At 36.8% G+C, this 27,161-nt stretch overlaps 1 protein-coding gene across 8 annotated transcripts in view; it reads left to right on the top strand.

Annotated features, from left to right (window-relative positions):
• Positions 1–27,161, top strand: part of OSBPL9 (oxysterol binding protein like 9) — a 167,526-nt gene that overhangs the window by 135,774 nt on the left and 4,591 nt on the right. For 5 of the 8 annotated variants that reach the window (XM_004273866.4, XM_033435534.2, XM_049700112.1 and 2 more), the window contains 12 exons: positions 2,097–2,135; positions 5,646–5,736; positions 7,029–7,136; positions 10,160–10,319; positions 16,436–16,548; positions 16,678–16,796; positions 20,763–20,848; positions 22,982–23,153; positions 24,453–24,537; positions 25,262–25,372; positions 25,614–25,677; positions 25,807–25,947. In XM_004273866.4, coding sequence (XP_004273914.1) covers positions 2,097–2,135; positions 5,646–5,736; positions 7,029–7,136; positions 10,160–10,319; positions 16,436–16,548; positions 16,678–16,796; positions 20,763–20,848; positions 22,982–23,153; positions 24,453–24,537; positions 25,262–25,372; positions 25,614–25,677; positions 25,807–25,947 — 1,289 coding nt within the window. The remainder of the gene's footprint in view (positions 1–2,096; positions 2,136–5,645; positions 5,737–7,028; positions 7,137–10,159; positions 10,320–16,435; positions 16,549–16,677; positions 16,797–20,762; positions 20,849–22,981; positions 23,154–24,452; positions 24,538–25,261; positions 25,373–25,613; positions 25,678–25,806; positions 25,948–27,161) is intronic. The other 3 variants (XM_004273865.4, XM_004273864.2, XM_049700106.1) reach the window with 2 other exon arrangements.

Raw genomic sequence — 27,161 nt, 5'->3', positions numbered from 1 at the left:
ATATGCACTGTGTTGGCAGTTTGCAAGACCACCCCTAGGTTTGGTGATTTGCTTGGAAGGCACAGTTTGTAGTTGTACTCACAGCTATGATTTATCACAGCAACGTATCCAAAGTAAAACCAGCAAAGGAAAAAGGCACATGTGGCAAAATCCAGAGGAAACTAAGGCCCAAGCTTCCAAGAATCTTCTCCCAGTGGGATCATACAGGGTGTGCTTAATTCCTCCAGCAACAGATTGTGACAGCACTTGTGAAATGTCTACCAGGGAAGCTCATTAGAGACTCAACACCTAAGGTTGTTTATTGGGGTTTTTGTCATGTAAGCACTGTTTACCTAGCACTTACCAAGCAAGAGTCCAGATTTCCAAAAGGAAAGCTGGTCTTCAGCATAAACTATTTTGTTTGCTTAAACAGATTAGGTGCAGTGAGCTGCCCTTATGATAGTGAGGTGGTGGGAACCCTCCTAAAATCCAAGTTCCCAGACACCAAGCCAACGGCCAACTTTGTAGGCAGGCTTTTCTGAGGATAGCTATTTCAGGCCTGCTATGTTAATTCTTAAAAAAAAAAAATTATCCCCAAATCTTTAAATTGCTCTTGGTTGTCCCTTCAATCTGTAGATTTCTGAGTAAACTCTGTAGTTAAAGAAAGAAAAAGTTATGTATAAATGATATACAACTTGGCTGTAAACCAAGACCAAATACTGGTTTCTATTAAAACTTGAAAGCTTCTTGATAGTATGGAGTTAAAACTTTAAACAGTTTTAAGTTAAATATATTGTCTGTGTAATACTAATAGATTATAGTTACAGGAACAGATATGTTTGGTAACTTTCCACCACCTTCTTCCTTAAGTACATCCTTGGAGAAGAGAGGCAAGGCAAAATATCAATAGCATATTAGTTAAGACCTTGAATTCTGGAGCTAGACTATATGTATTGGACTAGACACTGTAGACTAGACTAGACACTCTCTCTGTCTCAGTTTTCTCATCTGTCCAATGGGGATGATAATAGTACATGCTTTATAGAGTTGTCAGTGGAACAAGTGAATTAATAATATACAGGCAGATCTTGTTTTATTGCATTTTGCAGATGCTATCTTTTACAAATTGAAGGTTTGTGGCAACCTTGTGTCAAGCAAGTCTATTGGCGCCATTTTTGCAACATTATTTGCTCACTTTGTGGGTTTGTCACATTTTGGTAACTCTCGCAATATTTCAAACTTTTTCATTATTACTGTATTTGTTATGATGATCTGTGAGCAGTGATCTTTGATATTACTACTACAGCTCACTGAAGGCTCAGATCATGTTTAGCATTTTTTAGCAATGAAGTATTTTTAAATTACATACATTGTTTTTTAAGACAGTGCTGCTGCACACTTAATAGGCTACAGTATAATGTAAATATAACTTTTATATGCACTGGGAAACCAAAAAATTTGTGTGACTTGCTTTATTGCAATATTTGCTTTATTGTGGTGGACTGGGACCAAGCTCGCTATATCTCCGAGGTATGCCTGTACGTAAAATACCTGCCAGGTAGTAAGCGTTAGCCCCTGTATCATCATTCTGTGGATATGGTGATTATGGTTACTGAAACAAAAATCAGACCATCTGTTTAGAAAAGTATTGATATACTTCTGGAGCCAGCAGCCAGAATATGGGAAATTATGTCTATCCTGAGTTTTTAAGGGTATATGATTGTCATACCTTTGCAGTATGGTAAGAGTTTGGGGGTTGTGGAGAGTTGGCATAACTTACTGTAAAGTTAAACCCAGAAATATTCAGGATCATTAATCCTAAAATAATATATCTGCTTTCAGTCATTGATACCAATGTGACTACACAGTTCAATAGGATATTTCTACAAAGAATTTAATTAAATGCCTATATAGAAAAACAGTTGCCATGCTCTTGGTTAGAATTATGTTTGGCTAGGAATGGACCAGTGAAATTACTATCTTAGTGGAAGCAGAGTAGTAGTTTTCTAACGTTGTTGCTTACCCAGTAAAATAAGTTTTCTTACTAGGGAAGAAAGTACACAAGGTGTTACTTAAATGAGAGAATGAAGTTAATATTTTTAACATTTCTCCTTAAGGACCAGTGTAATGCGGAGAAGCACGCAGATGGAATTATAGTAAGTTTAATCTGATCTTTGTTCCCCTTTACTTCTGCAGAGCATTATAACCAGTTATGTCAGGAGAAGCCTGAATTTCTACTCATTTTTCAACACAAATTCCTCTTTTTACCTACTCACTGTTCTTTGTTTGTTGACTCTTGCAATTTTCCTTGAGCTCTTAAAGTTGGCCATCTTTCAGCAATCATTTGGAGGGGGAATGTCGATCTTAAAATTTTGCTGAGTCTTGATTCTTATTGAATCACCTTGCATGTGTTAACTTAAAGGGTTAATCGTGGTATAAAAATGCAGCTTTTATGACTAAATAAGGCATAACTCACAATGCTACATTTCTTGTCCAACTTCTTTTTTTCTAATGAAAGCAGAAGGGGAGGGGTACAGTATTGAAACGTCTTAATTTAACTATATGGTTATAGGTTTCTATTAATTTCTTATCTTTATTTTTAGATTTATACACCACAGTCATTGCTACTGTGGTGTATACGGCTTTTTTGTAGGAACAAGTTGCAACATGAATTCTTCCACTTATAGCCATTTTCTATTCTTTCCTCCCCTTGGATTTTACTCTTCCCTTATATTCAACTTACCCACCAAAAAGAAAAGAAAATTTTATTGGAAATAAAAGTTAGAATTTGAAGGTTTGCAGTTTAAGCTCCCCTGGTTTTATGGTAGATGTGTGACTTGTGTTCAGACTGTATTTCTGAAGAAGGAGGCAACCTCTTTTTTTGTCTGAGGCTTTACAAATGCCAGCTTATCTGAGATCTGGAAACTCATTTTGTAAATCTTGAAAACCATCTTATGATTATATTTGAAAGGATGAGCATGTTATGTTTATATTTGGTTTAAAATGAAAAATAAGTTAAATATTTCTTAAGAAAACAGAGTAAGAGAAACATTTTTAAAGTTTGAATTAAGCACATTGGAATTTTTCTTTTTCTTCACAATGTGAGTTCATAGTTTGAGCCATGGTGATTTAATACAATTATGTGATATAATTACAATATAATATCTCTTCTGAGATATCAGTTAAGATTATAAGCCTCATGGAAAAAGACTGTGTATGTTGTCTAGCATTTCATGGTTCCCAAAGGCCCTAAGGAAAATTAATGATGGCAGTTACTTTTACCTCTTTTCTCTCAAAGCAAATCAGTTACTTTTTATTATGTTAAACAATAGTTTTATAAAGCATACTAAAAATGTTTGATCATTTGTAGTTAAAAACATCTAGATAGTTTATACTGATAGAAAACCTAAACTTGTAGAAGACAAACATATTTGAATCATTTGATCCGTGACTATAGCATTTTTCCTTAAGAGTTTTTATTTTTAAAAAAAGGCACTGTTCATGGTTTAGCCCTTGGACCCAGACTGCTAAGACCTAGCCCTGCCACTTACTATCTGTGACCTTAGGCAAGCTTCTTAACCTTTGAGTCTTTGTTTCCTCATCTATAAAGAAAAGTGACTTCTATCTCAGAGGATTGTTGTGAGATAGTATGCACATAGTACTCAGTAAATGTTAGCTATACATACATATATGTATATATAATTGTATTTTATATTGTATTGCATGAATTTTATTAATTTTACAACAGATTAGGGTTTAGGATTGTCATTTGTTTGCACTTCTCAAGCTCTGCACATTCTTTTTTAAAGCAAGGCGTAGAATGTTATTTGACGTTTTTTAGCCTAAAGTTGGTTGACCACGGACAGTAGTTGTATTTTCTGTTAACAACAGCAACAAAAGAAAAGTCTAAAAGTGTTTTGTGGGATTGACAAACCTAATATTAGGCTTCTGAAAAACAGAAGATTGCATTCAAAAGATTGAATCCTGGTCCCTTTCTCCAAAGTTATTTTATTTCTTGGTCTCGTTAGTAATTTTTTCTTATATAATAGTTTGGGGATAAGGAGGTGGGATATTCTCATTCTTACGGCTCAAAGTATTAAAGGTGGGATTTTGCCTTTGTAAAGCACTTGGAGTCCTTTAGAGAAAAATCACTATGAAAAAATAAGGAATTTATTTTAAGAACAGCTCCAGGATTGTTGAGACACTTGTTTAGGTATTATGGCCCAGCCTGGTATCTGAAAATAGAATCCTAATGTAATAACCAGAAAGCCCTTAGAGACCATAGCATCCAGACATTTCTTCATTTTATACACTGGGAAAGTGAGGCCCACAGCAGATGAGACTTGGCAAGTCACTGGTAGAGCAAGGATTCTAGGAATTAAAATTCTAAGTCTCTGTTTCTGTGCTTTTCCTAATGCTCCAGAACCTTCCCCACTTCACTTTACTAGGCTTTTGATTATTAATGATTGTTTTCAGAGCTTCTTTGTGTCCTTTATTTTCTAGGACTAGAATATTTATGGTATGTAGACTGTTGTGACAAGAATCAGAATTCTCATGTTCAAATCAATTTAAGAGATCTGATTTAGTGATTTTTACATATTGATATTTATGCAGAGAGAGGATATAAGAAAAAAATAACTTAGGTGTTAAATAAGAATGCTATAAAAACTTTCCTATTATCTCAGTTTCCATTGTTATGTGCTTTTAAATTTTTACAAATGCTTTTGGGGCTCATCAATAAAGTATTTCTTTTCTAATTCTGTTTCAGTATTTTCTGTTACAAGCTCTACCTAATACATGTTTGAAGTTTAGTTTTCCAGATCAAGGAAAGCTAAAAAACTTAAATTTTTCTTTCTTGGGTTTTATCTAGTATAGTCTTCTAAGTGGTGGTTTCAAACTTTACTTTGGCAAAGGCCTTGGTTTAAAATCTCCCCCTCCTCCAAATAAAAAAATATCAGTAAGCTTTGGAGTCTTGTTTTTAAAATGCCATCATGCTGGCAAAATAGTGTCTTGGCTTGGAGTCAGAAGAACCTAGACTTTTTTTTTCCTCTCTAAAATTGTAGCTACATGTTTGAGTATTTTTTTCCCTTCTAAATCCTCAAAAAGAAAAGACGTCCAATTAGAAGATACATTTCTTTGCCTTTAGTGACTGTAAAACTAGGTGCCTATATGGTGCAATACACATTGATAGAAGGTGGCAGTAGTATGGGATGTAAAAATAAGATTGTAGTGGTACAGATACATTAGCTAGTCATAGGTATAATGCTTATTAATACCAAAGCAGGAGAGAGCATTTCTCCATCTTTGGTATTTGTGGTGAATTAAAATTTGAGAAGCACTGAGTTGAATCGAGAGGTTATTGTTTCGGCTTCCTGAAACCATTCTACAACTCTTTCCAAGTATTTTCATTTAGTTTTACCTTTCTATATGTCAGAGATTCATTCATTTTCCCTCCTTACAATGCTTCTTTAAATAATCTTATAAGAAACTCTTAGACTTCCATATAGTAAATTTGTTTTATTTCCTCTTTGCAATTTGACCAACATGTCTGTACAGCTACCCTCAGGACTTTGCTGTCAGAAGTGTGGGGTTTTCATACATTTGGGAGGGTCAATGCTGGAAGGGTATTTAATTAAAAATAACTATACTGTGCTTCTTTATCTCAGAGTACTATTAATCCTGTAGATGCAATATATCAACCTAGTCCCTTGGAACCTGTGATCAACACAATGCCTTCCCAGACTGTCTTACCTCCAGGTATAGTATAATATTTGGAAAAATGTTTCACAGGTACACTGATGACAAAAAACTTAATTTTTTATGGCAGTTGTAGTAATCTTGAAGGTGTTTTTTTTTGTCTTGTTTTTTAATAAGTAAAAGGAATTTCACAAAATACAGCCAAAAATGAACTGGAAAAATATGATAGTATTTTGGTATTGGGGCTTTTTGAGTACAGTTAAAGGGCTTTTGGTTTTCAAAGTGAGATGGAAGACAAACATGGTTACTTGGATTAGCTGCTAGGACAGAATCCTATGACCCAGGATTGATGGCTACCAAGGAAAACTTAATATACCTTGATCTACTTGAAAGTAATCCAGGAATGTTCTATTTTGTCATATTCTTTATAGCTCTGAATAATACAAATGGTTTCTTCATGGTGGACTTAAAGATAATGAGAAAGGGAGGAATGAAATTTGTGATGCCTACTGATTAGATAGATGTGTATTTTTAGGGATAGAGTAATAAATTTTTTTTTTTAACTGGCAGAGGAGGGCTTAAGGCCAACACCCACTGGTTCCTTTTACCTTTTTGTTGCATCCAACATTTCAGTGTTTTCACTGATGGCATAAGTCAGAAATTTTACTGGAAAAAAAGAAAATCTTTTTAAAAATACTTATTAAGTATGTGAGATCTTTTTATGAATTTTTACTCCTTAGGAGATTGAGCTTAATATCTCTCACGAGACTAAAGAGGAAGTACTGTGCCCCATTTTAGATTTTACAAGCGGTTTGATCCTGGGGGGGAAACAGTTTATCATCCGAAGCATTTGCTAGTTTTACAGAGTAGTTGTACTGAGGTACTGGCCTATCTTGACTAGTCTCTTGATATCCTGCCTAGTGTCTTAGTACTAGGTAGCATATCATCATTGAGTTTAAAGGGGACTGGGGGTCAGAAAGGAGTAGTAGCATGGGACTTGACTTAATAGAATATAGTCTCAAAAACTACGGATCTTCAGGGTATTGCAGTTAAAGAGTTGTGTTTGCTACCAAATGTAAAATAGATAGCTAGTAGGAAGCAGCCGCATAGCACAGGGAGATCAGCTCAGTGCTTTGTGACCACCTAGAGGGGTGGGATAAGGAGGGTGGGAGAAAGACACAAGAGGGAAGAGATATGGGGATATGTGTGTATGTATAGCTGATTCACTTTGTTGTAAAGCAGAAACTAACACACCATTGTAAAGCAATTACACTCCAGTAAAGATGTTAAAGAAAAAGAAGAGTTGTGTTTGGCTTTTTCTCTAACTTATTTCACATGTTCAAATCTCCTAGAACCTGCTCAGTTGTGTAAGTCAGAGCAGCGTCCATCTTCTCTACCAGTTGGACCTGTATTAGCTACTACCTTGGGACATCATCAGACTCCAACACCAAACAGTACAGGTACAGATTTGTGTAATTCCTTTACTTCTCATAACTGCCCATTAACATTCAAGATTTGTGTGGAGATGGGAAAAAGATTGAAGAAAGGTTGTATATTTTGTATTGGAGATACCTTAGCTCTATCATTACAGTTCCATACATGGAGTGGTTAACTTTGTGATTGAACCAGAAGTTTATTAATAATTATAATTTAAATGAAATAAAATACTGCAGAGTTTTGTGTATTTGTTTACCTTAAGACTTACTTTGAAACTCTGTATTAGCTTTTTAAAAAAATTTGCTTGAGTTAGATTTATATACTTTCTTACTGTAAAGGAATCAGATAATACAGAAGTATGAGAACAAAAGCTGTAAGCCTTCTTTACTCTTTGTCATTTATACATGTATGTACCTACATACCTATATTATAGTGTATTTTTATTGTTGTTTTTTTCCCTGACCTAAATTAGATCATGTGGTTCTGTGACTTTCCCTTTTCATTTAACTGAGAACATTTAGAGAGCTTTCTGTGTGCATACACTTAGGTACACAACATTCTTTCTACAGCTGCTCAAGTGGCTATTACTGTTTTTCTGCTGATGGACATTTATTTAGGTTGATTCCAAAATTTTCCTATTATAAGCAGTATTTCAGGGAATATCCTTGTACAGCACCTTTTGGCACATAAGAATTTTTTAAGGATAGATTTATTGGTCACATTTTTGCCAATTTTATAAGAAAAAAAGGATACTTGATTTTAGTTTGCATTTTCTTAATTTGTTTAGATTTATGGTCTTTATTTTTTCTCTAATTCACAGGGCTGCTATTAATGTTAGTATAGATTTATTTCTTGTTTTAAAACTAATTAGGTTGATGTTGGGTTATCAGTTGCACCAAATTCAAGGGAGCACTTGGTGCTTTTGTCCCTGTTATCCGGATGCCAAAACCAAAACCACTCTTGAGGACGTGGGAGATAAGCCCCTGCTGTTGCTCCACAGGTTCTTTCCTGGGTGAGACTTTACCTGTGTAATAATGAAAAGTTACCCTCTGATTTTTAGCTAGTTTGAAATTTGAGTTAGTAAAGATGCTGATGTTATTACTTTGGTTTTTAAGATTTAACAGCCTGAGCAGATGTCTCCTTAATTTTGAAAGAAAGCAAGCAACAACAGCTCTCTTATTTGAAGCTCTTGGGAAAATGCTGATAAGCAGTTTGAATAATGCAGTTGAAATGTTTGTCTACCTTTTTTATGTATTTCATTACACTGTGTCATTTTAAAAACAGTATCTGTGTTTTCTTTTGTTTTTTTATAAGGAGGAATTATGTCAGAATTCTGAAACAGACAAAATTTTCCATTTGGAAATATACAAAACCTAGTCAGTTACAGACTTTGAAAAAGTTAGCAGTATTCTTTATGTACATTAATTTTAGGATCATTAATTAGTTATAAATAATTTAGGATAAATTATTTCAGAAGACAGCATTTTAAAAATATAACATTTTAGAGTAGGTGTATTTAAAAAAATTTTTTTAATTAGTGTGTGGTTTGTGTCTTGTTTGATTTTTCAACCTAATTTCTTCATCTTTCTTTCCTTTATCTCTCTCACTAATACATAAAAGAAAGAAAGGAACAACTGAAAAAAGAAATGTTTTCTCTCATAAGGAAAACTCAGTTCTTTTGTTTGCAACTCCCATTCCAACTCATTTTCTTCTTGGATACATTTTCAGTTTTGTGTGGTTGCCTGGACTATTTGCTTGTTACTTGATCATTTGTAATTCCTGGTCTTTTACTTTCTTTCTTTCTCTCTCTCTCATTTTTTTCCCCCATTATTTCAATAAGAGAAATTTATTTATTTCCCATCTTATTGCTGCTATGGGGCGGGGCAGCGGTGGGGTAAGAATTTAAAGTTATTTGCTAAGATGAACTATCTTTGGAATTCCCACAATAAGCTTTGCCTATTTAGGCAGCAAACTTTCAGTGTTATGTTTTAAAAATATCTTTGTGAACATGGCAACTAAATGTGGCAGGTGGATGTGCTCTTTCAACTATTGAACCATAGATAGACACTGGAATGGGACACTAAAAATCCATGGATAGCTTTGGATTCATTTTTGCTGCTGCTATTCTCATTTCCTTCTAGAATTGAGGCCTTGACTTTTATATTGCCAGCAGTGACTTAATTAATTTTAATCTACACCAGGCATCTGTAGCAGTTTGGCATAAATTGCCTGAGAGCCCTTAGATATCTGCTCAATAAATACTTGTTAAATTACTTTCAGTACTTCACTGCTCTGTTTGATACTTTTACTGTTACTTTTTATTACTAGACTATGAAGCAGATGATTATAGATTCTTTCTCTGGATCTCCATTAGTTTCTATTTCCTTAATTAGACTGTTTAGGAATAGGAAGATGTTCTCCTGGTTCTTTCCTTTTTCCACGTGCTTCCCATGGTAGCCCTCTCTTTTTCTCTGCCCCTGGGCTCTGGGCAACCTGACTTAAACTTAGGTAGAAAAGAGGTGAGGAGTTTGAATGGTAAGTGTTCCCAGCTTTTGTGTTTGCACATGATTGCCAAAACATATTGACTAATATGAATGTGATATCCTGAACAAAACTTTAACATTCATGTGGTTTTTGATATTCTTTCCACTTTGTATTCTTGTTGGTTCACTGCTGCATTTTTAAGGTATCTGGATCTATAGTATAAAATAAGAGCTCTGGCTTCCCGTTGTTACTGGTATCTACTATGGGACTTCTAATACCTTAACTCACACAGTGTGATTATAATCAAAAGAACTCCCTTCCTAATTACAGATGGGGACATAGTATTTTTTCATTTATTTAAAAGGCTATGTCCCATTCTATAATGTGATTTGCCTTTTTCTTTGTCTAGTTTAAATGTTGATTCCTTTACAGATAGTCTAGGGACTTCTACCAACTTAACTATTTTTTGATTTTAGAAAGGTCTGCTTTGACCCCATCTCCCTAATTTCTTCCCTTCTATTACCAACACTGTCCCCTAATTAAAAACGTTTTAACTTCCTAGGCAGTGGGCACTCACCACCTAGTAGCAGTCTAACTTCTCCAAGCCATGTCAACTTGTCTCCAAACACAGTCCCAGAGTTCTCTTATTCTAGCAGTGAAGATGAATTCTATGATGCGGATGAATTCCATCAGAGTGGCTCATCCCCAAAGCACTTAATAGAGTAAGTAGATGAACTACATATGTATTGAAATGACTCCTGATTTTTAAAAATGTAATTTGATTTTGAGACTGGTGTTAATGACAGACTCCTTTATAAATTATTATTTGGAAAAAGTGAAAAAGACAGCTTATTTTTAATTGGCTTATTGAGCAAAGCTAGTTCTGTGAGAATAGTGATTTTACTCCTGATTTAATTCAAATGGTATAATTTTGCATCAGTTGTGGTAACATGCCAGTATTGTTCATTAACTCTGGGCCTTATTTCTATAGAAACAACATTAGGAGAGGGTCAAATGAAAGTGAGTAAGCTAGGAAGTATTACTCACATAAGAGGAGGTTACCGTTACTTGTTCTGTATAGAGTAGAGATATTTGGGTGCCTATAAGCCAGGCACTATATTAGGTGGATGAATGATACAGAGGTGAATAAAGAGCCAGTCCCTGCCCTCAGGGAACTTACAGTCTATTGGGGGAAAAACAAACTTTTAAAATCCAGTGGGAAATATGCCATGTAAGAATAAGCGCAGGACTTCCCTGGTGGCACAGTGGTTGAGAGTCCACCTGCCAATGCAGGGGACACGAGTTCGTGCCCTGGTCCGGGAGGATCCCGCAAGCCGCGGAGCGGCTGGGCCCATGAGCCATGGCCGCTGACCCTGCGCGTCCGGAGCCTGTGCTCCACAATGGGAGAGACCACAACAGTGAGAGGCCCGCGTACCAGAAAAAAAAAAAAGAATAAGCACAGAAAAAATGGGAACATTTTGAAGTCCTGAGAAGTCAAGAAAGGATTCACAGAGGAGGGAGGGGATGTGATCCATGGTGAGATGTGGATGAGTAGGGAGAGGAGGGACATGGGGGTGAGAAGAGGAAGGAGAAATGGAAAGTGTTGTTCTCATGGAGATGGAACCCTAACAAGAAAGGCCTGGAGGCAACGGGAGCTTGGTTTCTTTGAGGAGCTGTAAGCTGCTGAGCATGGCTGAGTGTGGCTGTAGCATAAGTTGTGGGGAATGGTTAAGAAGATACAGAAGAGATTGACAAGGGCCAGGTCGTGAAAGAGTCCTCTTAGCCTTTTATGAATTTTGAATATTTTCTCACAAGTGATGGCAGCTGCTGGTCAGGTCTGCATTTTAGAAAAATAGATATGCCTGAACTGTGTAGAATCGAATGCAGTGGGGATGCATTACATGTAGGAAGACCAGGCAAAACTGGGTAGAAACTTGAGAAATGTTGATAACCTGAGCTAAGGTCATAGCATAGGAATGGAAGGAAGCACATGGACTCCAGAGATACTAAGTAGGCAGATTTTGGCAGATATTGATGATAGGTTTTCTCTCATTAGGAAATATTTGACCTGTTTTGCACTGTTAAATCAAAGCTAGGTATGTTCCATTGCACAGAAAAGGCCTTTACATGTAAAGTCACTTACATGATAGCCAATAAGCAAAGTACTTTTTAGCCCTACTGGTACATAGGTTAGCGGTGGTTAGACTTTGGATTCTGGAATCTTAGAAAAGAATAGGTTCTAAATCTGTTTTGCTTTTAAGGTGTGTGATCTTGGTCAAGTTATTTAACCTATGACATCCTCAGTTTCCTTGTTTGTAAAATGAGGATAATAGTTTCAACTTCAAGAGGTCATTGTGAACATTTAAATGAGAATAATGTCAAGTGCTTACTATGATGTCTGGCATGTATAATAAGTGTGCAGTAAGTGATAGCTGTTATAGAAAGCAAATTAACATTTATTTGCTTCAATGTTCTTATATTTGTTGTAGATGTAGTTGGCTTACTTTTTGCTGGGTATTTTTTCCAAGTCTCCTGCCATCTCAGGAGTTGGTGCTAGTGTTACAGCTTGGGGTTTGCTTTGAAATACAGTACAAATTTGGAAATGATTATATGTGAATTTGCAAGCTAAGTACTATCAACCAAACTTAGACCTTGAACCTTGGTTTCTTTTAGTAAGAAATATTTTGTGGCACTCCATTTCTCTCGCTCTCTTTTCTTTTTTTAGAGATAACAATTTTTTTTTTAATTGGGGTATATTTGCTTTACAATGCTATGTTAGTTTCTGCTGTGCAACAAAGTGAATCAGCTACATGTATACACATATCCCCTCCCTCTTGGACCTCCCTCCCTCCACCACCCCCATCCCACCCATCTAGGTCACCACAGAGCACTGAGCTGATCTCACTGCGCTATACAGCAGGTTCCCACTAGCTATCTGTTTTACACATGGTAGTGTATATATGTCAGTCCCAGTCTCCCAGTTCATCCCACCCTCCCTTCCCCCACATGTCCACATGTCCATGCTCTATGTCTGCATCTCTATTCCTGCCCTGCCAATAGGTTCATGTATACCATTTTTCTAGATTCCACATATATGCATTAATATATGATATTTGTTTTTCAATTTCTGACTTACTTTTCTCTGTATGACAGTCTCTAGATCCATCTACGTCTCTACAAATGATCCAATTTTATTCCTTTTTATGTCTGAGTAATATTCCATTGTATATATGTACCACATCTTCTTTATCCATTCATCTGTCAATGGACATTTAGGTTGCTTCCATGTCCTGGCTATTGTAAATAGTGCTGCAATGAACATTGGGGTGCATGTGTCTTTTTGAATTATGGTTTTCTCAGGGTATATGCCCAGTAGTGGGATTGCTGGGAGAACAGTATGGAGGTTCCTTAAAAAACTAAAAATAGAACTACCATATGACCCAGCACTCCAGTTCTGTTAAGTGTGCACATGAACTGAGAAATACAGTATCATATATAATTGCACTGTAACTATTCAGAATCTCAAAATTTATAAGGAAAATGATGATATTAATTCAGGAAGTTTTGTTACATAGTAGATCAAATTCAGATTTTGAATGTTGGAAAAGTAAAATATATGTGATTAGGTAAATACATACTGTTAGGACATGAGACTTTACTTAAGGAGGAGAGATTTGAGCCCACAATTTAAGAAGGCTAGTTTAGCAGAAAGAGTTTGGTTTAGCATGTTGGTTTCTTAATGTTTGTATGTAGGGAAATAAACTATTACAAGACCCTTATTAGCAGTTTGCCAATAGAAATTTCACTTTAATTTTTAAAATATTTTTTATGATAGTGGAGTTAAAAGAAAATAAGCATTTGGAAGAAAATTCCAAAGTAAAGGTTATTATTTATTTTTGAAGTGTTAAATCATTGTTTTCTTTAAACAGAATTAAGGACAGTCTCGATCATTAGCTATTAATCGAAACAAAGTACAGTTGAATATCAAAATGGATCATCTGTCTTCTAGAAGCCTGTAACTATATTCAGTAAAAGCTTGATAATAATGTGGTTAGCCTCATTACATCACAGATAGTCAATCTCTGGCCCCAGTTTCAGGGGTTCTCCTGAAATTTTTCTGAAATAGATAAATTTTAAATGCTTACCTGTTGTACCTGTAATAGGCATATCTACAAAGTTACCTGCAGGCTCATAGGCTTTTCTTTTTTCTCCTGTAAGCTTCCTTCTCTGTACTCTCCCAGTACCCATCCCTTAACAAATACACAGTTTATGAACCTCCTATTTGAAGGGATCCAGAGTTAAATTCTTTGTCCAGCTCACCCACTCAGGCCTCCTTTTCTCCTTCAATTTCATTCTTTCCTTTTATGCCCTAATCTAGATCCCCAAACTAGTAGGGACTACAGATGTTTTATTTGGCCAGCACAGTGTTTGTTGATTTTTTTGTTTTAAAATTTTTATTTTAATTGGAGTATAGTTGATTAACAATGTTGTGATAGTTTCAGGTGTACAGCAAAGTGATTCAGATATACATTTTCCCATTAAATGGAACTTTAAATCCCTTCAAATTGAGTACGCTAGTGCCAGGTCTCTATTGTTTTATAATCTGGCCCTATTCACATATTTATGCTCTCTGCCTGGCCTCTGTAGGCATTGAGCTTGTGTGCCACCTGCTGGTCATCAGCGGCTACCACTAGTTTTCTAGCTCTCAAGTCAAGTTTCTATCTGACAGAAGAGAATTTGAAAACTTAAGTCCTTTCACCGTTCAGTTTCTAAAGACCTGTAGTAATGATAACTTCTGTGTGAGCTATGTTATTGGGTTTTGCACATTTATAAACTAGATGAAAGTGCATGTGGGAAAGAACTTGTGCTCTGGAGCCAGACATATACTTGAAATGGCTCCACTACTTACCAGTTGTGTGACCTCTGTCCAGTCATTGAACCTCTGAGACTCTGTGTATGATGAGAATAATCATGTCTCCCTTTTAGGGTTAGATTGTTATGGAGATGAACATACACAGTGTTCGGCACATACAAGGTACTCAATAAGTTTTGGATTCTGTTGTTATAATTAAGTTCAGAGCTGTACCTTTTTCGGTTTAGTTTATTTATGATCTTATGATTTAATTCTGTGCAAGTTAGCCCATTGCAGATAAACCTTTCCTGTATGCATGTCATTTTTGTCAGTGTTGCTCTTGTTTTGTAACTATAGTCTTTAAATCCTTTGTCCTGAACGAGGTAAATTATGAAATGGCTAAATGAGAATTTATCCCATTTTTTTCCATTTTGAGCTTTATTGAGCGTTTCACTTGGCCCAGACATAGTTTCTAACCTGAGTAAGGAGGAAAAGCACAGCATAAATTCATCTCTGACGTTTGGAATCTAAAATAAGATACATGTTTTAAAGAATCTGAGGTTTTTAGATCAGTTGATTTAAAAGATTGATTCTATTTTGATGATGTATCAAAGAGCCACAAAACTTTTTGAAGATAATTTTTATGCAGCTCTTTTATTTAATGATAATTGGATTTCTCTTATCTAGTTCTTTTACTCATATTTTCCATTGGCTTTCAAAACTGGTGAGGTAGACATTAGTTATAGTACCTTGTGATGTACACTACTGAATTATCAAAGTAGCAATATTCAGTTACCTAAGGATTTTTGAAAAATAGATCAAAAGAAGGCAAGTAACCAGGACAAACTATGTTTAAATTAGAATACATATGTTCTAATATTCTAATGTTCTAACATAGGCAGAGCACAGAGGATTTTTAGGATAATGAAACTATTCTCTGCAATACTACAGTGGGGGATACTTATATTACATTTGTCAAAATCCATTGAATGTACAAGATCAAGAGTGAACCCTACTGTAAACTATGGACTTTGAGTGATAATGGCATGTCATGTAGGTTCATCAACTGTTACACACGTACTACTGTCGTGCAGGATGTTGATAGTGGGGAGGTTGTGCATATGGGAATTCTGTACTTTCTACTCAGTTTTGCTCTGAACCTAAAACTACTCTTAAAAAAATCAAGCTTATTATTAAATAAGAAATCAAAAGAAGGTAAGTAATCAGGGCAAACTGTGTTTAAATTAGAATATATAATGTGTTTTGCACCTATAAATTTGCAATAAAAGACTTTTATGTGTGTACCATTTTATAAATAATATATGCAGTATGAGAAATTTGGTTTCTGTTTTTACCCTTAATAAGTAAACTTTGATCATTCTTTTGTTAATGTACAAATACTAGTCCTAGGTAAGTTATAATCATAGCTGTAATAATAAAATAGAGGAATCTTCCTTTAGACCCGTTAATCAGCTCATAATACCACTTACCATAAATTTACTTGTAAAAAGTAATATGCTTTTTTATTTTTTAATTTCAAATATAATTTTCTAATGACTGGGAAGGGTGTTATTACCAGTGTGGGCTTTTATCAAAGGATCTCAAAAATATAGACATCTTTCTGAGGCTAATTAATAGACTTACCAGTTTTGAGGTTCTGGAAATGGTTGCCAAGAATTATGACATACCTACATTTATGCAAAGTAACCAAATTGGAAAATGAACTCTAGTTTTACATGCAGAGGCAAAATCTTACCAATTTTTCATGGCCTTTCAACATGGCTTGGTTGAGCATACGCCATGCAGAAAACATGAGCCTGATGGGGAGAGAGTCGGAAAGCATGTATGTATGTAACCAGCTAACTTTAAGGGTCTAGTTAGTTTCTGTCAGCTATCTCCATATATTGGTTTTAAATAGATTGGTATCTTACTATGATTTTAAATTGCTTTTTTAAAGAGCTTAAGAAGGTGATTAATTTTTTTTAGTTCCTCTGGATCTGCCTCAGTCTTGACACACAGCAGCTCAGGAAATAGTCTAAAGCGCCCAGATACCACGGAATCACTTAATTCTTCCATGTCCAATGGAACAAGTGATGCTGGTAAGCAGCCTTGGAGAGTTTACCTTTTTTTTCTTAAAAATATTTGTTTGAAAAAAAAAGTATAATACTTGGTAACAGCACAGATTGGCCCAGTTTAACACCAGTCTAAGAAGATCTGTTTTATTTTAGACCTTTTCGATTCACATGATGATAGAGATGATGAAGGGGAGGCAGGGTCGGTGGAAGAGCACAAGAGTGTTATCATGCATCTATTGTCACAGGTTAGGCTTGGAATGGATCTCACTAAGGTAAGAATCAAATTTGGTATTTACTGTTAGTCTTAATGTGTATATGTAGATTCTCAGTGATCGTATGGTGAGTGTGTCTGCAAATGTAGTATAATGACATAACTTCTGTTTATACTTTTGTCTTGTTATGAATTAATATATATGTACCTGAGTTAACTGAAAATTTTTATAAATGGATGAAATAAGGCTAGGATAATTTCATAGAGATAGTACATATGGATTATATAGATTATGATTTGGATTTTATTGGGGGCAAGCATGGAATAGTATTGGCTTGGTTAGTAGTCTGAACAAAACCTAAAGCAGTGTAGTGTGCATGGAATCAAAATGAGCAGAGTTCTGATCTCGGGGTTAGAGGACCTGTGCTTATATCCTACTTCAGCTGTTACCAAACTGTGTGACCTTGAGCAAGTCCCTTTCTCTATGATCTTTGGGTTTCTCATATACAAAATGGACATACAGTGACCTACTTTACAGGATTGTTGTAAGGAATGGAACAGGTAGTGAGTGGAATACTGTATGACACATGCTGAGCCGTATAATTATTGTGGTTCTGGATTTGAATTTGAATTTAAACTGGCACTCTAAACAGAATACCTGATTGATGTAGGAGACTGGTGTATAGGTGCCTGCGTATATCCCCGCCACTGTGCCAAAAGCCTCATCCTCTAACCTAATTCTCACCACAGCACTGCAAAGTTAGGTGTTACTGTTAACGCCATTTTATAGATGAGGAAAACTAAAGCTCATAGAGGTTAAGTAACTTGGCTAAGTCTTATTTAAGCGACAGAACTGAGATTCTAATCTGGTCGTAGATTTCAAAATCTGTAAACTAATCCATAATACTTTCTAGTAAGTGTCTATAATAAAAATTTTTACCCCAAATCTAAATGAAAATGGAAAATTTTTGCAACAAACATACTTGCTGGGAAAGTTCTAGGTAAGAGAATATTTGCAGGAGATTGCCCTAAGAATTTTTTCAGTGATCATTAGATTGATTGCATAATTGCTGGAGCAGAATTGTAACTTCACATTTGAAAGATACAGCTTAATTTTAGATGTTGACATTTATAATATATTTCTTTTCTACACCTTCTAGCTTGGTTGATTTTGGTCTTCAGTAATAAAAGACCCACCTAACAGTATCTTGAACAATGCTAGGTTTATTATCTCATGTAATGAGAAGTCCAGAGTAGAGTATTTCCAGGATTGACTAATTCGTAGTGGGTCAACAATGTGAGAAAGGACCTAGGTTCCTTCAGTCTCTCTGCTCTGCCATCCTTAGCATGCTGACATTCACACTCAGACCTGTCTTCCTCATCATTGCAAAATGACTGCTGCACTTCCAGTCATCACATCCTTATGCAAATATGTCAAGAGGCAGAAAAATAATTTCTTTTCATGAATTTTGTTGTTGTAATAGGGAGAACATATAACAACAGTGGCCCATCAAACTGCCAGTTGAATCTCATTGGCCAGAACTAGGCAGGTGTGCACGCCTAAACCAGTCACTGGTAAAGGAGGTTAAATGATTGGTTTAGGTTAATCCACATTTACCCCTTGAGATCTGGGAGGGCCCTGTGACTCTTATGGCAACCTATAGCCTGAACCTGAACTGAATGAAAGTTCTGTTAATAGAGGTGTACATAGGCAACCAAAAGTGTGTGCCACAATCAAGTGTGTAATGTTTGCCTCACATAATTTCCTCTGCCAGATAGTCCAGGTTTGGGTTTGGAGCCACTAAAAGTTTAATTTTTGCCAAATTAGCTATTTTAGAAATCTTTATTGGCATAAATGGCTATGATTGCCAGCAGATTCTGAAATCTTGATTCCCTTGTGCATTCCAAAGTATTATTACAATAATGCCTTAAATTTGTATCTCATTTTCCTATTTATAAAAATACTTTCTTCAAATATTTTCTATAAAGAGTTATTTTCCAAATACATTGTAGTGTTTGGAAATACCATAAAGTCACATCCCGCTTACCTCATTTGGTCTTCAAAACAATCCTAAGATTTAAGCAAGGCATATAATTATCTTCCTTTTACAGAAACTTGCAGAGGTTGAATTAATTTTCCAGGGCTTCCTCACACCTAAGAAGTGACAAAATAAGTACTTGAATCCAGGTTTAAGACAACCTAACCCAGCTCACTTTTATCAGTGTTCCAGCAGCTTGACATAATGGCATGCATCAGTATAGTGCTAAAAACACTGAAGAAGATGTGTTGAATGAGAGTTCTTAAGAAAACTTTTAAGTAGGGAGGGAAAAATAATTTTTTTTGGATTACACATCAAATCAAATTTATGGTTTTTAGCCATTTCTTCTTTTTCAAATTGCCTGTTCAGTTCTTTTGTTCATTATTCTACTGCAATAGTAATCTTTTTCTTGTTAATTTGCAAGAGCTGTTTATACATTAAGACACTTAGTCCTGTCTTGTTCTTCAGCAGTCTTACTTAGTGATTTAGAATCTCTGTGTTCTCCAAGAGTGGTAGGAAATTGTACCAAACTTACTTGCCAATCTAAGCATATGTATATTATGAACATACATGTTCTGTGGAACATTTAAACTCTGGAGCCTGATAATAAACATTCTAAATGTTAGAACCACAGTTTTTCTTTTCAAGCTTGTGTTCTATCATTCCTCTTTATATACGCAGCAATATTGGTCCACTGGTCAGTCCCTGTCACACTCATTTTCTGCCCCCGACCCCCCAGTCTCCATGTCTTGTTCTTCTGTTTTTCCCTCTGTCTCTTATAGCCTACTCTCTAAGGCTTTTCTTTAGCACCCCACCTCAATAAATTGTTTCCAAACTTTGCCCTCATTCTGGTTCCCCAAACAGAACATGATCTTTGCCTCTCCTCAATTTCCATGGTACCTTGAGCATCTCTTGTATGATATTTATCACATTCTACCTAAAATTTAAATGCTGGTATTATTCTCTCATACTTAACCTTTGCTCCCTCCATAGCATTTACCACACGATCTTGAATATAGCACATATACAGTAATTACTGCATTTAAAGGAATTTTTACTTACTATGATGCACTACTTCCATAATGAATAATGTCTAATCTGATACACATTTCAAAAACTATTCCTTCATTCCTTTTTTAATTGGTTAATCCTAATCTATCTTATCCTTTTTCCTTATTTTCCAATTTCTTCTTTACTTTCTCCTCTGCCACATTCCCAGCCCCTCAGCATTTTTCTTCATGGGCTCAGCCCCATGATGAAGGAGTTTGTTGAATCCCATCTTTATTCTCTTCTTCATTTTGTTTATTCCTTCAGTTACTTAAATTTTTCTTACTTTGGGGATAGTAACTGAAGATGCAAGTAGAAATAAGTATGGCCCTTGCACTCTAGGAGCTCATTGTTCATTTGCAGACACAGACCCATAAGCAGATAAGTTCCCTAGTGCACCTACGATGATAGAGGGGAAGTGAGCAGGCCCTGCACCGCCCCCATAACCAGACAGACCCGATTTTGAATTCCACTGAATAACAGAGTGGTGAGAAAATTTTTCGCCCTTTTGAGCTTCATTTTGCTCCGCTGTAAAATAAGGATGATAATTTCTTCTTAATGGGATTGTTGTACAGTTTAATAAGATAATGTGTATGTGATACTCCAGAAGGTTCATATAGGTATCAAAGGGTTGCTACTGAGTAGTTGTTGTTATTGTTACACTGATTCAGGGAGCTAAAGGGAGGTTGCAAAGAGGAAGTGACATTTGAACATTCAAAATCTCTGTTTTTCATCTGTTGGGCAGGTTAATGGGCATTCTAAATCAGAACAGTTTGAGAAGCAGGTATCAGAAGCATGCCTGGGCAGTACTTGGTGGGTGTTACTATGATTGGAATGAGTTTTTTGTTTTCATATACTTTTTTTTTTTTTTAAGCAATTCAGCAATCTGTTTATCTGTAGTGGAATTTGATCCTCAAGGGTCAAATATGTATGTTTTTCAGGTAGTTCTTCCAACATTTATTCTTGAAAGAAGATCTCTTTTAGAAATGTATGCAGACTTTTTTGCACATCCGGACCTGTTTGTGAGGTATTTGACTCAATATAGTAGTTTCCAATTTTTTTAAGACTTTACCCATTAGCTTTCTGCCTTGGCAGGATAGATGGATCCCTTTGCCTTTCAGACATTTCTGGGGAAAAGTGGAATTGAATATTTCATTTGTATTAGATGCCCGTTTGCTTAGATTATTTGGCGGTGATATTGTTAGGCAACCAAGTTAAACACTTCAGAAAATCTTGAGTGCCTGTTAAGGTAGCTAGGATTTACAGAGCCAAGGCTAGGATCTTATTTGATCCAGGAATTGGTAATCACTGTTAAATTATTTACACTATATCCAATGAATTTCAGTTATCCGAGTTTAGCAAACCTTTCTAAAGCACCTATTGTTTGCCAGGAACTTTGTTATGAGCTGGAAAGGGAAAGAGTCACAGTGTCTGCCTTTGCGGAGTTTACAGACCAGTGTCCAGAGTATAGCCTGATTCATAAATTTCAAATACAAAGCTTGCAAATATTAGATACATGTATAAAGGACAGAGCTAATCTAAAGGTGGGATTGATTTATGAGGAGGTGAGTGAGTTCACATTGCTTTTCAGTGGTAGCAGCAATACTTTCTTTGTAATGGGGTGTTCTAATCCGTCTTCTCTGATTGCATTCCTTGGCCTTGGACTGTGGTTTACTGAAGCTTCACAGTGGGTGGGCACATTGTATGACATTGATACATACCTTCTTAATGAAGATTTTAAGAGACCCATTTAACCAATTCCCAAAGGGCAGAAATTCAAATAGCGATGGCACTGTTTAAATTCATACATAATTGAACAAATAAAATGTAAGTATTTATTGGTAACATAAATAAATGGAAAGTATCAGTTATTCATTAGATATAGATTTGAGGTTTAAGGATAGTTTTTAATGTATGAGAATTTAAGCTGGGAGGTCCCTGGAGGAATCACATAAAAAACACAGAAGTACAGCTAAAAAGCCAATAGATAAGATTAAATGGAATTCTCTAACTCCCCAAAAAGGAGGAAAGGAAATATAATGGAACAAAGAATAAAGAGGCCAAATAGAAAAATACCAAGATGATAGAGTTAAACCCAACTATATCATGTTTTTTCAAATTCATTACTCTAAATGTGAATAGCGTACACGCTCCATTTAAGAGAACAGTGATTATAAGAGTGGATAAAAAAGCAAGATTCATCTCTACGCTGTTTGCAAGAGAGAGACTTTAAATATGAAGACACTGATTCGTTAAAAGGATGGACAGAGATATACCATGCAAAACACTAAGCATAACAAAGCTGGTGTCACTGTATTAGTATCAAAGGATATTTTTTAAGACAAGAAATATTAGCAGAGACAAGTAGGGATATTTCATATGATATGATGAGTCAATTTATCAAGAATAAATAATAATCCTAAATATGTAAAACAGCTTCAAACTATATACAGCAAAAATTGACCGAAGGGAGAAATAGACAAGTACACATCAAGGTTGGAAATTCCTCCCTCGGGAATTGATTGAGCAGCACGCACCTCCCCCCACCCCTCTGAAAATCAGTGAGGCTATAGAAGGTCCAATTGACTTTACTAAAACATTACCAAACAATTTGTATAACAGTCTTTTTAAGTGTAAATGGAACATTCATCAAGATAGACCGTATACTAGGAAGACTTAATAAATTGAAAATAATTGGAACCATATGGAATATGTTCACTGATCATGAAAGAATTAAATCAGAAATCAATAACAGAAATATATCCAGAAAATCTGCAACTATTTGGCAGTTAAACAATGCACTTATAAGTATGAAGTTCTGGAACAAGCAAAGCTAATGGTCTTAGAAACCAGGAACAGTGTTTGCCTCAGGGTAAGGGTTGGGGATTGCTTGGAAAGGAGGATGGGGAAACTTGGGGGTAATGGAGATGTTCTATAGCTTGGTTGCATGGTGATGAATTAAATGGATATAAGCATTTTTTCAAATTCATCAAACCAAACGGTTAAGACTGGTGTGTTTAATTATGTATATTATACTTCAGTTTTAAAAAGAGACCGAGGTAGCTCCTGGTACTGGGTCCTCTTAGTCTGGCTTAGGGTGGACCATGCTGAGGGTGCTGTCAGAAAACAGGGTGTTAAATTTTGTCTTTCTCCCTTGCAGTATTAGTGACCAGAAGGATGCCAGAGACCGAATGGTTCAGGTTGTAAAATGGTACCTCTCAGCCTTTCACGCAGGAAGGAAAGGATCGGTTGCCAAAAAGCCGTACAACCCTGTTCTGGGCGAGATCTTTCAGTGTCACTGGACATTACCAAATGATACTGAAGAGAATGTGGTGAGTTCTCCACTGACATTTTAAATTACCTTAGTATTTAGATACTTAGTACTTAGCTTTTAGTGTACTGATTCAAGATTTCATTTTATTTGGAGGCAGATAATAATGGTAAAGGCGCTGATGTTTACCACCCGTAGAAGAACAGTGTTGTTGGATCAGTATATTTTGAACACAGTGAGCAAGGAGAAAGAGTGGCGTGAGATGAGGATAGAAATTTAGAAATCAGATCATGCAAAGTCCTCCTGGACCATAATGATAATTTTATGGCTTATCAGGAACTCATTTTTGCTTTGAAAAGGTCATTATAATTATTTTGTGAAAAATGAATTGGAAAGGGGCAAATAGAAGCAAGGAGACCACTTGCTTTGGCATTTGGCAAGGAGGAGGCTTTGGCATTATTCCAGGAGAGACATGGTTGACTCAAGCTATATTTTGGAGGCAGAGCTGTTAGATGGATTGGGCAAGGTGAGGGAAAAGGGACAGTCAGAGATGAATCCTTGCTTGTGGGCTTCAGCAGTTGGTTGGTGCCATTTACTAAAGAGGAAGAGATTGGATTTGGGGAGGGAAAAATCCAGAACTCCAAAATGAAATATAAAGTATAAAATATAAAGACATGTAAGTGGAACTGTCAAGTAGGGAGTTAGAATTTAAGAGTCTGGAGTTCAAGGGAGAGAGAGGTCTAGGATGGAGACGGGGCTTTCAGTGATTTTAGTGTATTTAGAAGGCACTTAAATCCCTGGGATTAGGTGGAATCATCTAGGAAGACATCTAGAGAAGAATAGTTAACTGAGACCTGAGCCACAGGGCTCCAACATTTGGGGGTTGATTTGAGGAAAACAACCAACATGGAAGACCCAAATAAATGCTAAAAGGCCTCTAGGGGTGAAAAAAATAAGCCCCTGGCCCACACTGGCTTTCATATAATAATCTCTCCTTAAAAATAACTCTCTGTATTTTTCCCTTTCCGAATGACACGTTACATGTAGTCCTTTCCTGAAGCAATGTGTCTGTTCTTGTTCATATTGCAGACATTGATAAGTCCCTGTTCTGTGCCAGGCCTGGCCCTGAGTTAGGCACCTTGCCTTCAATAATGTCTTAGTGAGAGAGACTTAGGGAGACTGACACAAAGCAGTAATTCCAGTAGAATAAGTGCTACAAGAAAAGTATATATGAGATGTTTTGGGTGTGTAGAGGAGGGAGCAGTTAACCACCTTGGGAGGCAGAGACTCCAGTTATTAGATTCTCTGCGCTGTCATTTGTTTCCACATCAAAAGAAAATGATGTTATGTTTACTTGCAGGAGCTAGTTTCAGAAGGACCAGTTCCCTGGGTTTCCAAGAATAGCGTAACATTCGTGGCTGAGCAGGTTTCCCATCATCCACCCAGTAAGTTACAGAGCTCCTCGGCAGTAGCCAATTTCAAACTGTTCTGTCTAAAGAGGGTCATAAAGAGCTCCATAACTGAGGTCACTGTACGGTCAGTTTTATGGCCACCTGTATCTTCCCAATCCTGTGAGGATTGATTCCTCATATCTGTTCCTGGTATAAGTTCCAAAGACTCTATTAGGCTTCACTGCTTAATGATATATAAAAAGAAGGGATTTGAGAAGCCACCTTTTAGTGCTTCTGAAGTCATCTTTACAGCATGAGCTGTGCTCTAGTGATCCCAGCAACTCTGAAGACAGTTTATATAAAAAAGACGTAGTTTCTGCACAGTATATTCCTGGCATAGTGGAAAGAAGGTGTGTCCTCCCGTGTTATTTGCTGGATGCAGCATTAAGACTGGTAATACTGGATGGGCCCAGGTTGGGGCTGGGCCAGGAACATGCTTGCTGACCAGAAGAACAGACAGACTCTTTGTTTTTAAGCCTCTGGGATTGGTCATAGCCTCATGGTTCAGGGAAATTCCTGCCCACATGGTCCTGAACGGTTGCTTGCATTGGGGGAAACAGGGTATAAAAGGCAGGTGGGTAATTTCTGACTACATTCAAGGCTGTTCTTTGAGGGGTAAAGGATTTTCCCCATGCAGCCAGTTTTTTCTCTGGGTTAATGGAGTTGGAGAGGGGACTATGGCTATGTAGTGCACTAATTGAAAACAATTTCTATTCAGTTTCAGCCTTTTATGCTGAGTGCTTTAACAAGAAGATACAATTCAATGCTCATATCTGGACCAAATCAAAATTCCTTGGGATGTCAATTGGGGTGCACAACATAGGACAGGGTAAGTCTGGGGGCTTTTGGTGGACTACAGTGTTAATAGAATTTTATGTCATTCTAATATGTGCTGGACACCTATCTAGTAAGAGTAAATGGCCCCAGAAAGCCAGTTTGGATGTCATTGTTTGCAGGGAAGCATGTGTATTGGGGGTGAGAGCAGGGGTGGGATGCAAGATTGATTTTCCCTAAACTGAATGGAGATTCCGTCAACTACTTAGCTGAAATTCCATCTCTTGTCTCCACAGGCTGTGTCTCGTGTCTAGACCATGATGAACATTACATTCTCACATTCCCCAATGGTTATGGAAGGCAAGTAGAGCTGTGTGCATTCCTCTGACTAGCAAGCAGCAGACCCTGCTGTTCCTTTGTTCCTTAAGCTGTGCCCCTCCATTCTTTCCTCTGAACTGTCAGCCTTACCTGAAACTTCTGATTTTGCAGGTCTATCCTCACAGTGCCCTGGGTGGAACTAGGCGGAGAATGCAATATTAATTGTTCCAAGACTGGCTATAGTGCCAATATCATCTTCCACACCAAACCTTTCTATGGGGGCAAGAAGCACAGAGTTACTGCTGAGATTTTGTAGGTATTTTGTTTTTCTGCTTCGGTGCTTCTGCTTCTCTGAAATACTTTTCCTTTTGTCTTGAACTATAACTTCCATCAGGAATTGACCATTTTAATGGTTCTGTCTTTGTAAACTTACTTCACATCTTGTGTGTCATGTCTCTTCCTAAAATCCCATCTCAGGAGGAGACCTAAAATCTGGGGTCAGAACAACCTGAGGTCATTGGTGGGATTTCCTTCCTAGGAACCTGACTTGCAAATGGGGAACTGAAAGAGTCTTCCTGGATCTCCTAGCTAACCCAGATTATGGGTGCCTGACTCATTATTGCTGGATTGGACCATGAGCTAGCCCATACAGGAGACCCTGTGACTCCCACCGAAGTGTCTCAAAGCCCTCATAGTCCTTTTTTCTGTGCTTTGCTGGGGAAAAAGAGTAACCATCACATCTTTGCTTGGTTCTGTTTGACTCTCTAGGATCAGATGAAGACAGCTGTGCTGTCAGTTGGGTGGTTTAGAGCCTGCCTAGAAGAGGAAAATCTGCAGGACTTTCTCTGACCTCAAAGGCCTTACTGGGAACAGTATTGCAGATGGAAGACATAGGATTGGTTAACCAGTTTTTTAGGGAGATAATTTAATTTGGATGACAGAATCAGCCTCCAAAAAAATCTTGAGCAGGGCAGGACGGGACCACGAGCACAAGATGTTTATTACTAAGGATCACTGTAAAATCCAAAATAATACTGCAGTCAGAAAATACGGGCAGAGGTTAGGGAATAGCACCAGTCACCACGATAATGTGGCTGCTCCCCTAAAATAGGCAGGTGGGGGAAATAGGATGTCCAGAACAAAGACCTGCGTGGGCCTGCTTCTCAGAATTCCTCAGAGGCAACCAACCAGCAGCAACAGGAACTGCTAGCAGATTTTTTGGCCAGTCACAGCGACTTATATAATAGAAAGACTGCCTTCTGAAAGAATGCTTGGTGGGCTTTTCAAATTAGGGTAATGTCTAAATATTATGAAAATAGTTTTGACCTAAGAGGGTCTTGGGAAGCCCCAGGGGTCCCCAGACCATACTTTGAGAACCACTGCACAATAACCTTCTAAACTTGGAATCCTACCATTTTTCTTTCCCTTTGTCCTCCTTCACACAAAGCACCAAGTCATAGAGGAAGCAAGTTTCAGCCTGCTGATAGCAACTTCATCCCTCTACCCTGTGTATTTTTCTCTTTCTG

The sequence above is a fragment of the Orcinus orca genome, chromosome 1 (genome assembly GCF_937001465.1).
Source record: "Orcinus orca chromosome 1, mOrcOrc1.1, whole genome shotgun sequence".
Classification (NCBI taxonomy): Eukaryota; Metazoa; Chordata; class Mammalia; order Artiodactyla; family Delphinidae; genus Orcinus; species Orcinus orca.
Note: the sequence above shows the minus strand (reverse complement) of the source record. Positions and strands in the feature narration are given on the sequence as shown.